The sequence below is a fragment of the Balaenoptera acutorostrata genome, chromosome 15 (genome assembly GCF_949987535.1).
Source record: "Balaenoptera acutorostrata chromosome 15, mBalAcu1.1, whole genome shotgun sequence".
NCBI classification, from domain to species: domain Eukaryota; kingdom Metazoa; phylum Chordata; class Mammalia; order Artiodactyla; family Balaenopteridae; genus Balaenoptera; species Balaenoptera acutorostrata.
This window is the reverse complement of record NC_080078.1, coordinates 60047326-60061625: the sequence shown is the minus strand read 5'-3', so window position 1 is coordinate 60061625 and position 14300 is coordinate 60047326. Positions and strand designations below refer to the sequence as shown.

At 56.5% G+C, this 14300-nt stretch overlaps 1 protein-coding gene across 4 annotated transcripts in view; it reads left to right on the top strand.

Annotated features, from left to right (window-relative positions):
* Positions 1 to 2925: 2925 nt before the first annotated feature.
* The window catches only part of EBF4 (EBF family member 4), a 55357-nt gene continuing 43982 nt past the window's right edge, over positions 2926 to 14300 (top strand). For 2 of the 4 annotated variants that reach the window (XM_057529904.1, XM_057529905.1), the window contains exons 1-4: positions 2929 to 3342; positions 3856 to 3977; positions 13731 to 13887; positions 14132 to 14195. In XM_057529904.1, the coding sequence (XP_057385887.1) occupies positions 3034 to 3342; positions 3856 to 3977; positions 13731 to 13887; positions 14132 to 14195 (652 nt within the window). In that variant the 5' untranslated portion in view covers positions 2929 to 3033. Of the gene's footprint in view, positions 3343 to 3855; positions 3978 to 13730; positions 13888 to 14131; positions 14196 to 14300 lie in introns of all 4 variants that reach the window. The other 2 variants (XM_057529906.1, XM_057529903.1) reach the window with 2 other exon arrangements.

The following is a 14300-nucleotide window of genomic DNA, read 5'->3' as shown; positions in this document are numbered from 1 at the left end:
AAGAAAGGTGTTGCAAAAGTGAGGGCACTGCAGCTGGAGGTCACAGCCAGAGTAGAGGCATGGAGTTGAGAGTGTGGGACCTGTGTCTGCATTTGGAAAACAGTAGATCTTCTGTGTCAGGCAAGCAAGGGACTCACACAGCAAGGGAATGGAGGGAACGCTGGCAAGAACGTTTGGATCAGGCATCAGAGGGCCTAGAATGTCCCTAAACTAAGTCCCTAAATGTCTACTTGGGGAGCCACGAGAGACACTTGGAAGTTTCTAAGCAGGTGATGGCTTGCTTTTAAAAACTGGCAGGAGGATGGAGGGTGGTTGGGGGTAGACAGGTGGGGGCAAGAAGATAGCTAAGGAGGCTGTCATCAGACTGGGGCAGATTCCTCTTCCAAGCCAGGGTGGAGTCCAGTGGAGGGCAAGTAAATTCATTGTTAAAGATATTCACTGTGGGCCCTGGGGTAGAGAGAAGGACAAGGAGGGAGAATCCTTAAGACTTGACAAAGAGGTGGCTATTGGGCAGGCAAGGCAAGTATCAGAGATGAACTCCTGGGCCCCAAACCTGGTGGGCATCAGGAGGAGGTGTCATGGACAGACACAGGGGAGCCAGGAGGAAGAGGTGGTTTGTGGGGAATGGGCATGAACGTGGCTGGGCATGTGGAGATGAAGCAGCCCCAACCCCGGCTCAGGGGCAGAGCTACTTGGGAGAGGGCCACTCCCTGGAAGCAGGTGCTCCCCTCCTCCCCAAGGGTCAAGGACAGCTCTGTCCTCACCAGTGGATGTTCAGGACTGACAGAAGCAGATGGAGGCCCACACTAGGACATCATTTCCCCAAAGATGGCCCCTGACACTGGGGAAAAGCCTGAGTTCTCCGAGAGAAGAAAGGGAGAAGGGAGCAGGACACAGCAAGCTGGGGCGCACCCAGGGGTAAGAGGAGAGACTGGTGTGCTCTGGTCATCAGGATGGCCTTCCCAGGTGTGTGGAGGAGGCAGGTGCGCCGAGCCCAGTGCTGCACGGGGGTCAGAGGGCCTGAGGCCGAGAGAGGAACAAACAGCGGCAGAACTGGAAGGGAGCCAGACCACCAAGGCTTCAAGAGTGGCTTGCTGGGGGCTGGCAAGGCAGCCTTGGTGGAGTGCGCCTGCGAACTTTCTCAGAAACAGGAGTGGCACAAGTTGGAGGAGGAGGAGGCGGGGACAAAGGGAGGGTTCTTTTAAGAATGGGGAGGTCTGAGCAGAGGAAAGGAGTATCAACACACAAACAGATTGCATGGGACAACATCAGGAGGTGCAGAAGAAGGGACTGAGCAAAGAGGTCCCTGAGCCCACATGCTTCTCTGGGTGCAGGGGGAAAAGAGAATGGGTGAGAAGACTGAGAAAGGAGGAAAAACATGGACGGCTGAGAAGGCCAGCAGGATTCTACCAAGATCCCCTGTAATCTCTCCAGTAAATAAGAGGTAGGCTGTCTGTTGGAAATTTTAGAGAGGCAGAGGTAGGTTTGAAGGTTGGAGAGAGGGGTGGAGCAAGTATGTAACAGCCTTGGGGGGTTTCTCTAGAGCATTGCTTCTCAAATGTAATGTGCATGCAAATCACCTGGAATCATGGTAAAAGGTCGGCTCTGATTTAGCAGGTCTGGGCAGGGCCTAAGATTCTGCATTTCTAACAAGCTCCCACTTAATGCTGAAGCTGCTGGTCCAGGGACCACACTGGGAGGAGCAAGGATTTAGAGTCAGATAAGGAGATGGAGAAAAAGACTGGTGTAAGAATTCACCTTAAGGAGAGACTACCTTTGATAATCTCACCTGGGGTAAAAACTGAGACCTTGAGAAGTCTGGGTGGGAGTGACAGCCTCCGCAGGTGATGGGAAGGGGGGCATAGGTCAGAAAAGGAGGTGGGGGTACCTCTGGGGTAGTAGGAGGCCCAGTAGTGGCCCTGGGACCTTCATTTGGGTCCATGTGGGGTGGACCACTAACTGCACAATTGGAGGCCCCCCAAAAGAGGATGGGAGTCAGCTGGGGCAGGAAAGTGATATTCCAGGGGTGTCGGAAAATGAAGCAGCAGGCTGGGTAGGCCACCCCCATGCTGTTCTGCAGGAAAGTGCTGGACTCATTCTGGGCTTGTTCAAAGCCTGGTCAGGACACACCAAGCCAGAATGGGGGGAGAGGGGCAGAAACGGCTCAGCCCTCGGGTCAAGGGTGAGATGATTTCTGGCCCGGGAACTAAGAGGAATGAAATGTGAGAGGGAAGATTCTCTGGCTGGGGAGCAAGAGGAAGTGAGTCCTAACTCAGTATCCAACTTGCATCAAAAACCAAGAGGTGTCTGAAAGGCACAGGTTGGAAACCAAAATGCTTTAGTTTTTAGACAAGCCACGGACTGGACTAGGGATGGGGGGTGCAGGGACTGCGCTCGGCGCGTCTGGGGCCCAGCCTAAGGGAGAAAGGTTTGAGTCCCAGGCTGAGGTTAAACCGAGGTCAGGAGAAGGCGGGCAGGACCAATGGGGCTAGCAAAGAACCTCAAGAGTAAAAGCTTGAAGCCGTCGAAATGAGCGGCAAGTGCAGGAACCGGGCGTCGGCGTGGAGAGTACGGCGGGTACTTGGGAGACGAAGATGAGCGGAGAAGAAGCCGAGACTTCGTCCAGTGGCGACCCGGAGGCGGCGGAGGTTTCTGAGTGCGGCCCTGCTCGATCTTCCGGCTTCGCCCGGGCTCCCCCGCCGCGCAGCCCAGTCAGCTCCTTGCCCGGGCCTCCCGGGCCCACGCTGGTCCCTCCCGTTCCTTCCCGCGGCCTTGGGCAGGCCGCAGCCCCCAGCCCCGGCGACCGACTCGCCAGGGTCCGCCCCGCCGCGGCGGCCCGGGCCCGGCCGCTCCTCCCCCGATGATGTCACGTCCCTGGCCGCCCCTCGGCCAACCGCGCCGCCCCGCCCCCGCCTCCCCCGGCCCCCAGTCCCCTGGGCCCGCCAGCTCCCGCCATCCCTCCTCCCGCCCGCGCTCCCTGCCTTCGGCTCCCGCTCCCCCGGGAGCGGCGGCGGCGGCGGCGGCGGCGGCGGGATGGCCCGGGCCCGCGGCCAGGCCCCGGGGAGCGGCGGGCGGCGGCGGCCGCGGCGGGGCGGCGCGGGAACCGGGCCCAGGGGGGAGTCGGCCGGGCTGCTGCTACTGCTGCTCCAGGTGCTGCCGCCCGGGGCTGCGGCAGGGCCGGGGCGCCGGAGCACGCGGGGCACAGGCGGCGGAGGCGTCTGCTGGCCCGGCGCTGCCCCTGCCTTTCCTCGGGACGCGCGGCTGCTGCTGCTCCTGCCGCCGCTACCGCCGCAGTCGCCGCCGCCGCCGAGCTCCGCGCCCGCAGCCTCCTCCTCCTGGATGGTAATCAGCGTCCCGCGCCGGCGCCGCGGGCGGATGGGCGGGAGGTGGGGGCGATGAGGGGGAAAGGGCGGGCAGCCCCGCGCCCCCGCCTCTCCTGAGGCAGTTCAAGGGGCGCTCGGGCCCCCCCTCCGACGACCGCGGCCCTGGGCAGCCGCCAGAGCGCGCCTCTAGGGCGCCTCTGCGCGGACCGGGTGCCGTCTCCGCTCCCCTCCCTCACCGCCCCGCGCTCAGTCCGCCCGCCGGCGCTCAGGCCGCGGGGAAATCCCTCCATCTCCCCGCCCCGCGCCCCGGGAGGGGAGGGGACAGCGCCGGCGCTCGCGGACCCGCTTTCTCCGAGGGAGCGCCCAGGAGGCTGGCGCGCACTGAGCGGCCGGGACTGGCGCTGCGCTGCGCTCCTGCAGGCGCCGGGTGCCGTCGGGCGGGCGGAGCTGAGACGACCCGCAGCCTCGGCGGGACCGGATCCCCGGCTGTGGGAGCGCCCACCGACTGCGCGCCCTTATGTTTCCTGCGCAGGACGCTCTGCCCCGCGGCGGGCTGAACCTGAAGGAAGAGCCGCTGCTGCCCGCCGGCCTGGGCTCGGTGCGCTCCTGGATGCAGGGCGCGGGCATCCTGGACGCCAGCACCGCGGCGCAGAGGTAAGCGCTCGGACGCGACCGGGCGCGCTCGGGTTGGACGGCTCCGCGCCGCCTTCTCTCAGCTTGCTGAGCTGCTGGGGCGAGGGGTTGGAGGGAGCCCCAACTCTGCACTGTCCCGGCAAGCTCTTGTGCCCACCTCGCCCTGAGAGCCTCTGCATCTTCCTGAGGATGTGGGGCGGGCCGGGGCGGGGCTTCTGCCTCCACTCCTGGATGTCCCGGCTCTGATTTCTGAGTACCGCTTGCTGGCCCAGCCGTCCATGGCTCTAGAGGAGGAGGTCTCCCGGCTGCCCGCAGTCCCACAGCCACCAGCTGTTAAGGAACTGCTGACCCCTCCTTCTCAGGCAGTTAAGTGCCCCTCCTTGTCCAGTTCCATAGATCTCGGCCAGGAAAGGCACGAAACCCAGCCCCCTTTCTGCTTTCTCACATCCCTCAGAGTTGGAGGATGGGGACCTGTGGAGCTGGAGAAGCGGCTGGTGGGGAAGAGATGAGGTGGGCAGTCGACTTGGTGGAATGATTGGGACTGAGGATGGGTCAGGGCCGCTCAGGTCCCTCCAGGTGTTTTTCTGGTGGGTCCTACCCGAGGCAGGGGGTCCCTGGGAACCCAGTACCCACACCCATCTCCTCTGACTCCTTTGCAGGAGTCTGGGCAGGGAGCCTGGGTGGGGGATGGACTCCTGGATTTGGAAAGGAAGCATAATGGTTCGTTGACCAGCCCCCCACAGCACCTGGGCTTTTTGTATCCCCAGTTGTGAGCAAGGGGAGGGGAGGTTAGACATCCTACCTGGAGTTCTCAGTGCCTGGGACTAGGGAGGTGCTGCCTCTGCAGACACATGGGACACTTGGGAGCTGGGCTTCCCAGAGGTCTGAGCAGCTGCTTGTCCAGCAGCTGGAAGGGATTCTGCTGGGGGGTTTCCAGGGCAGACCAGACCTGGATGCCAGCCACACATTCACATCCTCAGTCCTGTTAAGGGGATACCATCCCACCACCAACCCCAACCTCACCCCTTAACAGACACACACCTTGTTTCATGTTCAAACTGAATGGTGTTCCTGCATTCCTGTGCTTTCATAACTGTCCAGAGGGAGCACCGGGGCCTCTCTCTGGAGCTCACCTTTTTAGGAAGAGAAAGGGTCTTGCCTATGAATTAATATCCTTATTTTTACTCATGATATAACTTTTCTAGAAAAAAAAAAGGAAAACAGAAAACAAAACCCCATCTCTCTAAATAGCTACTGTCAATAATTTAGTGTATTTCCTTCCCATCTTCCCATTAACATATTTTTTTCCTGTGTTATACATACAATTCTGTATCCTGTTTGTTTTTCTGTTGGTTCTGGTTTTTCATTTAATTTGAGATGGTCAATTTCTTTGTCTTTTTCTCCACCACCGCCTTTGTGGTGAGAGCTCCTTGTAAGAGAGGAGGAAGTGTTCCAGTGGGGCCTCACGGTTTAAGGTTCCTATTTCTCTCTGACTCTCCCCTCTGTCCCTGTCAGCAGGTTTGATGAGCAGGAAGCCGATGGGAAGGAGGCAGTGCCCTTGTAGCCTGTGTGGGTGCAGGAAGTGTGGCGATGAGGCTCTTCCCATGAGATTGGGCTTCAGCAGTGTCTGCACGTGGGGAAGAGGTCTTGAGTGGGGCTGAGGTGTCCAGTCTGAGTCCCCAGGGCCGCATCACCAGGACTCAGAAGGCCTCCCCAGTTTGAGGAGAGGAATTTCTTCAGGCCTGGGCTGCTTATCTCCAAGTCCAGAGGCTTCTCTGTCTCAGGACACAGATTGGGAGCCCCCACATGTTTGGTTGCCTCTAGGCACCTCCTGCCGAGGGGAGCAGGTGGGAGGTACTTCTTTCTCATTCTTCCTGAGATGCCATCATCTCATCCGTTGGTTCTTGATCCTCCATCAGTCCTCTGTTCGGGTCTTTTCATCCTAAAACAACAATGACAGGAATTCCTTTCCCTGCCCCGCCCCCCTCTTCCACCTCCGAAGGCTCCTCTCCCTCTGTCTCGGAGGAACTTGCCCTGGAACACTCCCTGCAAGGCTGCTTGGGGTCTGACAGCTGTCTTTGATGCGCTCTTCGCCTTCCCCCCACAGCCGCCAGCTTCTCAAGGCTTCTGGACGGTGCCTCTGGGTCCTATTCCTAATCACAGTGCCCACGGCCAGCTCGTAACCGTGACACACACTCTTGCCCTCCACGACTTTCCTCCTTGGCTTGAAGGTTAACCCCAGTGTATCACCTCAGCCTGCTAGCCCACTGTCCCAGCCTCCCACCTCTCCCCCTGCCCCAAAACCGTCTGCCATGCACCAGGGGCCAAAGAAACATTTCCAAAGAACTCTTCTCTGATTGTGTCCCTCCCCAATTAAAAACTTCAGTGACCCACACACACACACTTCCTCCCAGATACTCAGCATTCAAGGCCCATCACAGTCTGATCCCTAGCTTCCTCTCAGCCTCTGTATGACTCTTGGCATCCAACAATGTCTCTTGAAACAGTTCCCCTGCTCCCAGCACCCACACACCCACTGAATAAAATCTTACAACCTCTGGGACCCTCCCCCCCAGCACCTTCTCTCTCTGTGCCCTCCCATCCGGCCCAGGGGAGCAGTTCTTAGTGCTGTCTAAGGATGCTTATCACAGGCCAGAGTCAGCTGTGCCCTGCCTGTCCTGAGCTTCCTTGCTCTGCCAGCCTACACCTTCCTTTAGGGCATGGGTGGTGGCTCATTCATCCTCGTGTCCACAGCACCAGGCTCGAGCAGTCAATAGGGGGTAATGAGTATCTGCTGCAGGAAGCAGGAGTGCATGTTAGAAGGTTACTAAGTCCGTTTTTGTTGGGCTCCACTGTCCACGTTGGTGATCTACCTGACCCCAGGAACCAGGTACTGGAGCAGCTGCTGCTGCCCAGCTTTACAACGCCAGGGTTTTTCAGAAGGTGGAGAAGGAGGAGAAAGCCCAGAGCCTGCTAAGATCAGTGAAGGAGGGCCTGCCAACAGGAAGGAAAGTTCTGAGCGAAAGAGGGGTAGGGAGAAAAGAGAAGCTGCATACCATACACTGGAGGTAAGAGGGAAGGCTGGCAGGGTCTTCCTGGTGGGGAACTCTGCACAAGGATCCCTGGCCTACCCTGGGCCAACAGGACTTTATCTCTCAGCACAGAAGCAGTTCTCCTCTCCTTCTGATGTGACTCCCAGCCTGGGGAGACTCCTGGAGCACCCAGGCTAGCCCTCCCCCTTGAGCTGGTCCCAGAACGCTAGCCGGCCCCTGAGAGGGAAGCCAGCTGGGGCTGCGTTTCCTGTAAGCAGCAGCAGGCTAGCATCCCTGCTAGGAAATGCTTTTGTTTGCTTTAATAATTAATAGCTCTTCCTCAGCCTGGGACCTGGCAGGCAGGCCTGTGGGTGGGTGGTGAGGGGGGTGGGCACAGAGAAGCAGGATGGACAGTCTTTGGGTAGAATTGAGAGCAAGAGGAAACATGGGAGAGCTGGCTAGTGAGATCCTCCCCTCCCCCCTCATCCAGGGACCTGGTGACTGAGATAATTTCCTGGGGCAAGTGAGCAGAGCCCCTGCTGGGGCAGTGGGAGCAGGGGATATGAAACAGCCCCAAAGCCTCATCTCTGGCAGGCCCTTCTAGACCCAGGTTCTGGGCAGCTGCCTCTAGGCACCAGGTCCTCCTGCCTGCACTGTCGCATTGTCGGGGTGGGTTCACCCCAGTGAGCCTCTGCTTTTATCTTCCCAGGCTCTGGGCAGGGCTAGGCCAGTAGATCTTGGCTGGAGTCAGGAATGCCAAGCCCAGCTTGATGATTATCAGCAGTCCCAGGGACCCAAAGGATGCCTGCAGGGAGAGCCACGGCCAGTGGGATGCTTGGAGGAAGAGAGGATGCAGAGGAGAGGAAGAGGGGACTTATGCAGCCATGTTAGGATGGGGAAAAGAAGATCTAGATTTAGCAGAGACAGTAGGGAAATCTGAGACAAAGGATGAGATGCAGGAAATACACACTTTTACTCCTTCCACCTCCAGGGTGGAGGGGGGATCAAAAAGAAGCCTCCCCCAACTGCTGATGACAGCAGTGCTTCTCCCCATTTCCCCAGCATCCCAGATTCCAAGATGGATCAGGCCCAAGCCAAGGCACTGCTCAGAACCTTGGGCTGCCAAGGTAGGCAAGAGTTAGCATTTAGTAGAGGGCAGAGGGGTGCAGGGGAGACAAAGGCCTGAAGGTGCCTCTGGGGGAAGGCCAAAGCTCCAGTCTCGGCCATTGTCCTCTGTGGGATTTGAGATGCTTGTTTTAAATTGCTAGCGCTTACAATAAGTACCTAATCAAGGATGTAAAGACTTATGAATGGCCTTCTGACCCGAGAGCAGATACTGACTGTGAGGGAGGTGTCGTCTGTCCTAGACAGCTGTGGTGAGGTCCAGCTGCTGCAAGAAGGTTCCTGGGTCATCCTGCTCAGCCTCGAAAAGGAGCATCTCCAGGGACCCCTGGGTGGCCAAGCAATAGCAGCCAGACAACTCTGCAGCCCCCAGATGCCCCCATATGCATCCCCCGGTACTCTGAAGCACAGGTCACCTGAATGACTCAGGCTGTGAAGGTCAGGTTGCCCTTGGTGTCACCTTTAGCCTGGATTCCCAGCACAGTACTCAGGAAGCCCACACACACCCATGCTCGGATGTCCTCCAACCAAAAAAATAGCTGTGCACACCCAAGCTTTTCTGTCCCATTCTCCTTTAATTTGGGGGCTATTTCAGAAGATGGGAAGGGGATGAGTGGGCCCTGGTAGAAATATGAAGATGAGCACTTTCTCCTCCCACATCCATGCTTTTTACAGGAGCACATGCCCCACCGCCTCAGCACACTCCGGAGTTGATAGGAAAGGGTTTTGAACATTTTGTTGAAAACAATCTTTTTAAGAAAGCAAGGAGATGTGTAAATCATTTGGGAGTCTTACAAAAGTGGTTAATGTGGCTGTTTTCATCACTCAGCTGCATTTACCTGGAAAAGGCGCGTATGTGGCACGCTTTGTGCACTAATCATGCTAAGTGAATGAGACGTTTCTGAATTATAGGCTCCAGCAATACACACACCAGGTGAGGCAGTTCTCGTGTATATTGCCAGGCTGTACGCAGGCCCTTGGGCTGTAGCTTTGCTGGCTTCCATCACACCGCAGGCCTCTGGATGGCTGAGAGTTGCTACCCCACCCACATCCCTGGGGACCCTTGGGAAAGGGTCTGCTTCCTCTGCCAGCATCTGCCTCCTAAGGCTCTTAGACCGCCAGAGCCTGCTCCACCCACCTGCACAACAGGCCAGAAGCACCTGAGAGATGACGCACCAGAAGCCCTCAGCCAGTGACTGACTGGAGTTGGACGATGAAGACCCCAGGTCCCTTGCTCAGCCCTCTGACTAGCTGAAGCACATGTTCTAGACTTGTTTCCAGAGCTCCCTGGGGGCTGAGCTGAAGCTGCCCACAATGGTAACTTGTGGATAATGCACCTGTTAGGGACTGCCTTTCCTTCTCTCTCTCACTCCCCACACCCGCCAGGGTTTCTTGGAATCACCTCCCACATAAAGTGTTCACATTTGAATCCTTGTCTCAGGGTCTGCTTCTGGGGAAACCCAGATAAAACACTTGCCTCTCCAGACTTCTGGGGCTCTCCTCCTGCCTCTCTCCCTTCTTCTAGATAAAGGATTCCTATCAATAAACATCCTTGCAGTTTCTCTCCACACCCCAGTGGGTGTCTTGGGCCACCCCACTTTGGAGACCACAGAATCAGAGACCTTGGCCTTCATCCACATCTCTGCCTCTAAGGTACTGTGGGAGCACATGTCTTCTCCCAGGGTGCCCCAGCAGGCCTCTCAGACCTCTCCACGGCCCGGGTCTGTCTTCTGAGCTGTTTGAGCATATTTCTGTGTCTCTTTCTTTCTGTTCGTTAATCTTGGTTTGCTTTCTCATTACAAGAGCATCAGCTCTTCCCAAGGGGAGAAGAGCAGAAGTCTCCCCCTCCCCCTCCGCACCCTCTCCCTTTGCAGCTTGCAGCTCTGCTCAGGAATGCTGATTGGTTACCCACTCCACGGGCAGGTAGGCGGTGGAGGTGCCTGGGAGAACCAGGAGAAGTCCAGACAGACCTGCATTTGGCACTCTAGCTGCTGTTCTAATCCGCATGTCCTTCTCTGCGTTCATAGGAAATACGAGGATTTCTTTAAACCAAAACCTTTTCCATTTCACCTTGGTCTTCTCACTTGTCTCACAGGGGTATGAACAGGGTAAACTGGAGACGTTTGCAGACCAGGAGCAGAGCTGGGCATGCCCAGCAGGGGTCTTGCCTATTCTGCCGTCCTCTCCTGGTCTGCTTGGGGTCATATTGTTCTGCTGTCATTCATGATAGTGATCCCTGTCCCAGAGCTATAAACTAGCCGCCTCTGTCCCATTGCTTTGCATGGATGTGTGTGATTGTGCCTCAGACCCACTAAGCAAGGTGGAGAATGGAGGCTGATGCTGGGCTGCCTCAAGGGAAGTAGAATTGAGCCTGATCCCACTGTGGAGTCGGACAGTGCAGCCCCTTGATGCCCTGCAGCTGGCAGCACTGGCTACTGGTCCACAGACCCCAGGCAGGGGTACCTGCTCCCTTTCCCCTCCCCTGGTCCCCCCAACCACTCTCCCTGGGAATCCCCTCCTGCTGAGAGGGCAGGCCCTGTGAAGGGAGCTTGGCTTGGGGCTTAGGGCAGACTTCCCAGGTCTGGTGCTTAGGAGCCTGGTAGGAACCCCAGGCAACCAGGACCCAGGACTGACTGGTATTTGCCAAGAGGGATGGATGGGAGAGGAAGCTCAGCATTATTGATTGACTCTTGGCCTGGGAAGTACAGGAGTGTCTGTGTAGATAGGGTATGTTGAGGGGTCCGGGGGATTGTGTTCTTGCTCAGCCTCCACCCCTCCTCTGTTAAGGTCTCTTTCTTTCTCTATACCCTCTCTCCCCACTGTCTGAGAGCCTTCCAGGCACCTTTCCTGGGCTAGATGACAGAGTAAAGGGCAGAGTGATCTGGGATGGCCCCACAGCCCACCTCCTTCTGGCCTTATCTACCCCCAGGTGGTCCTGTCCCTGGGGAGCCTCACTGCCCCTAAGCTGGTCCTGGGGGCTGGAGGGAGGAGTCAGGGTTGCTGCCTCATTAGCATATTCATCAACGGTAATCAGGGACCTGCTGTGATCAAAGCGGTCTTCAGGCTTCCCTGCCTCTTGGCAAGTGGGAAGCGGGAGGGTCAAGGCCTGGACGTGAAAGGACTGTAAGCCTGAGGCTGAGGAGAAGGGAGGGACACCAAGGAAGGAGGGAGGAGGATGATCCTGGAGCAAGGAACGTGTAGAAATAACCTTTGGTGAGGAAGAGAAGGTGTTGGTGGCGCCCTCCTCATCTTGATCAGGGACAAGCAAGACCAGTCACTTCTGCCTCCAAAATTAGCATTTTACATGGACGACTGAGGCTCCCAAGCAGGCTTTCAAGAGGAGGAACGGTTTTCATTTTATTGTTTATGTATTTACTGTAATCTGTATGAGTAAAAACACAACAAGCTTCTGAAGCCCATGACATTTCAGATATTATGGCTTTGCAAGAAGCCAAGTAAGAGTAAGTTGGTTTAAAATTATACGAAGAAAAATATTAAGTAGTGATGAGTATGGCAGATGTTGTCACAGTGGTATGTCCATGATGGGACTCTGGTCTAAATGGCTCTCAAGACAGTTCCACCATTCTCATCCTCGCCTCTGCATCCCTGCAGCAGCCTCTCACTTTTCTACCACACTGTGCCCTCCTTGCTTACAGCATCTTCTAAGCCCTGCCTGACTTCAGAGCCTTCTGGTGGCCTTTAGTCATGCTTCCCAAACCACATCCCTCCACCAAAATGCTCCGTAGTCAAGTAAGCATGGTGTGTTAGTTATCTATTGCCACATTTAAAAAAAAATCACCCCCAAACTCAGCAACGTAAAACAACATTCATTATCTCACACAGTTTCTTAAAGTTAGAAATCAGGGAGCAGTGTAGCTGGGTAGTTCTGGCTCAGGGTTTCTTATGAGGCTTCAGTGATCTGAAGGCTTGACTGGGGCTGGTAGGCCTCACACAGCTGATCAGTTAGTGCCGGCTGTTGGCAGGAGGGTTCAGTTCTTCTCCATGTGGACCTTCCGTAGGGCTGCTTGAGTATCATCACAACACAGCAGCCAGCTTCCTCCTGAGTGACTAATCCAAGAGAGTGAACAAGGCAGAAGCCACGTGTCTTGTATGACCTAACCTTAGAAATCGTATGCTATCGCTTGTGCCATATTCTATTGGCCACACAGACCAATCCTGATACAGTATGGGAGGAGACTATATAAGGACCTGACTACCAGGAGGCAGGGATCATGGGGAACCATCTTGGAGGCTCGCTACCACACATGGGGAGCACTGGCCTGAGCGGGTCAAGGAGGGTCCATTCCTGGAGGGTGTCCCAGGGCCCCCCACATACACTTGTGTATGCATTTCCCAGCAGTTGTGGCTATAGCACTTTTTTATAGAACGAGGACCTGGAGCCATGAGAGAGCTAAAGAACACACTTTGGAAGACCTTGGCCCAGAGAAGAAAGTCTAAACTCCATGGCCTGGTTTTTGTATGCGTGGATAGTCTGGCACTTCCAATAAAACCTTTTCTCTCCTCACTTCACTCTTTGAAGTGGTCCAGTGACACTAACCCTCATACCTACAGCCATTTCTTATGCTGTTAGTTCTGCCCTTTTGCCTCCTGCCCCTGTTGAGCTCCTATTCATTCCTCAAAGACCAGGGGGAAGGCCACCGTCACCGTGAAGTCTTCCCTTCATCACACACAGAAAGAATTAATCTTTTCCTTTGCTTTTACCGTTTTTTATATAGTAACATCTCTTAAGGGGCACCCACCACTCTGTCTTGTGTTGCAGCTCTCTGTATCTGTCTTCCCTCCCCTTCCAGGTGTTTCACTCTGGCCCCACGTGGTGCCATGTGGCCAGCGCTTGGTACATCATTGGGGTTCAAGAAATATTTGGTGAATAGGGCCTTGGTTCTTCTCCTCCTCCTGCTCTCACCCTGGCTTTGCTTCTGGGACTGGTTTCTGATGAGCCAGGAGAAAGCAAGGCCAGACCAGAAGATCCTTCTGCCCAAGGGAGCCAGTGGTGTCTTCCTCCAAGCATGGAGGCAGGTCCCCCTATACCTGGGGAGGACATTCCCACCTTCAGCCATAGCCCAGGGTCCAGGCTGGGCAGACTAGTGGCCCTGAGCCAGTTCAATGTCTCTTGAGAGTCTGATGGACTTCATCATCTCCCAGGCAATACCATAGGCTCATGCACGTAGCCAGGAGCTGGGGTACAGTGGGATATTCATTCCAAAACCTCCCAGCTGCCCCTTGAGGCCCTAAAGGGCAGTCACAGGAGCCTGTGGTCAGTAAGATGGGTTGCTTGTTCATTTGGTTTTAGAGATCAGCCTTCCAAAATGTGAGGCCCAGGGAAAAGTCTGGGAAGGAGCCTGCCAGGGATGCCTCTGTTGTCACCTGTTGTGCTGCTTATTCCCATGGGAGCAAGCTGGGGTGACCTCAGGGCTGGGAGGCCTCTTCTAGAACTGAGATGGCCCTGGCAAGGGTGGAATGGGCCCATCCAATTTCTTGCCCAATCTCTTGACACACCAGAGCCAAGTCTTGGCCAGCCCACCTACCTGGTCAGAGGTGACGGGGTCTTTCTCGCTGGAGGGCACGTCCAGTGGTTTCCCAGCAACTTTCCTCCCCACAGTGGCGTGGGCCTGGCACGAGCACATTTTGAGAAGCAGCCCCCCTCCAACCTCAGGAAATCCAACTTCTTCCACTTCGTGCTGGCCATGTATGACCGGCAGGGGCAGCCGGTGGAGGTGGAGCGTACAGCTTTCATCGACTTTGTGGAGAAGGACCGAGTGAGAGGCTCATGGGCTCGCTGGGAAGGAACAGGGTGGGGGGGGGTGGTGGGGAGGGTTTCAGGGAACCCCTTCCCACTGGAGCAGATGATGGATAGGTGGTGGAGGAGTGGAGAAGGGGGTGGTGAAAGGATGGGAGGGAGGGGGGTAAGGAGGAAGGTTGGGTGGGAAGGGAGTGGGGGGGATGGGGGTGGCTGGAGGATCCCCGGGAGCACCAAGCATTCTCCCTATCTTGTCCCCGCAGGAGCCCGGGGGTGAAAAGACAAACAACGGGATCCATTATCGCCTCCGGCTGGTATATAACAACGGTGAGTGAGGCCCACTGCCCACTGGGTACCGCAGCACTATGTGACACGTGGTGCCCCACTGTCAGGGTGGAGGGGGCCTGGCTTCAGCAGGGGAGGGTGTGGAGT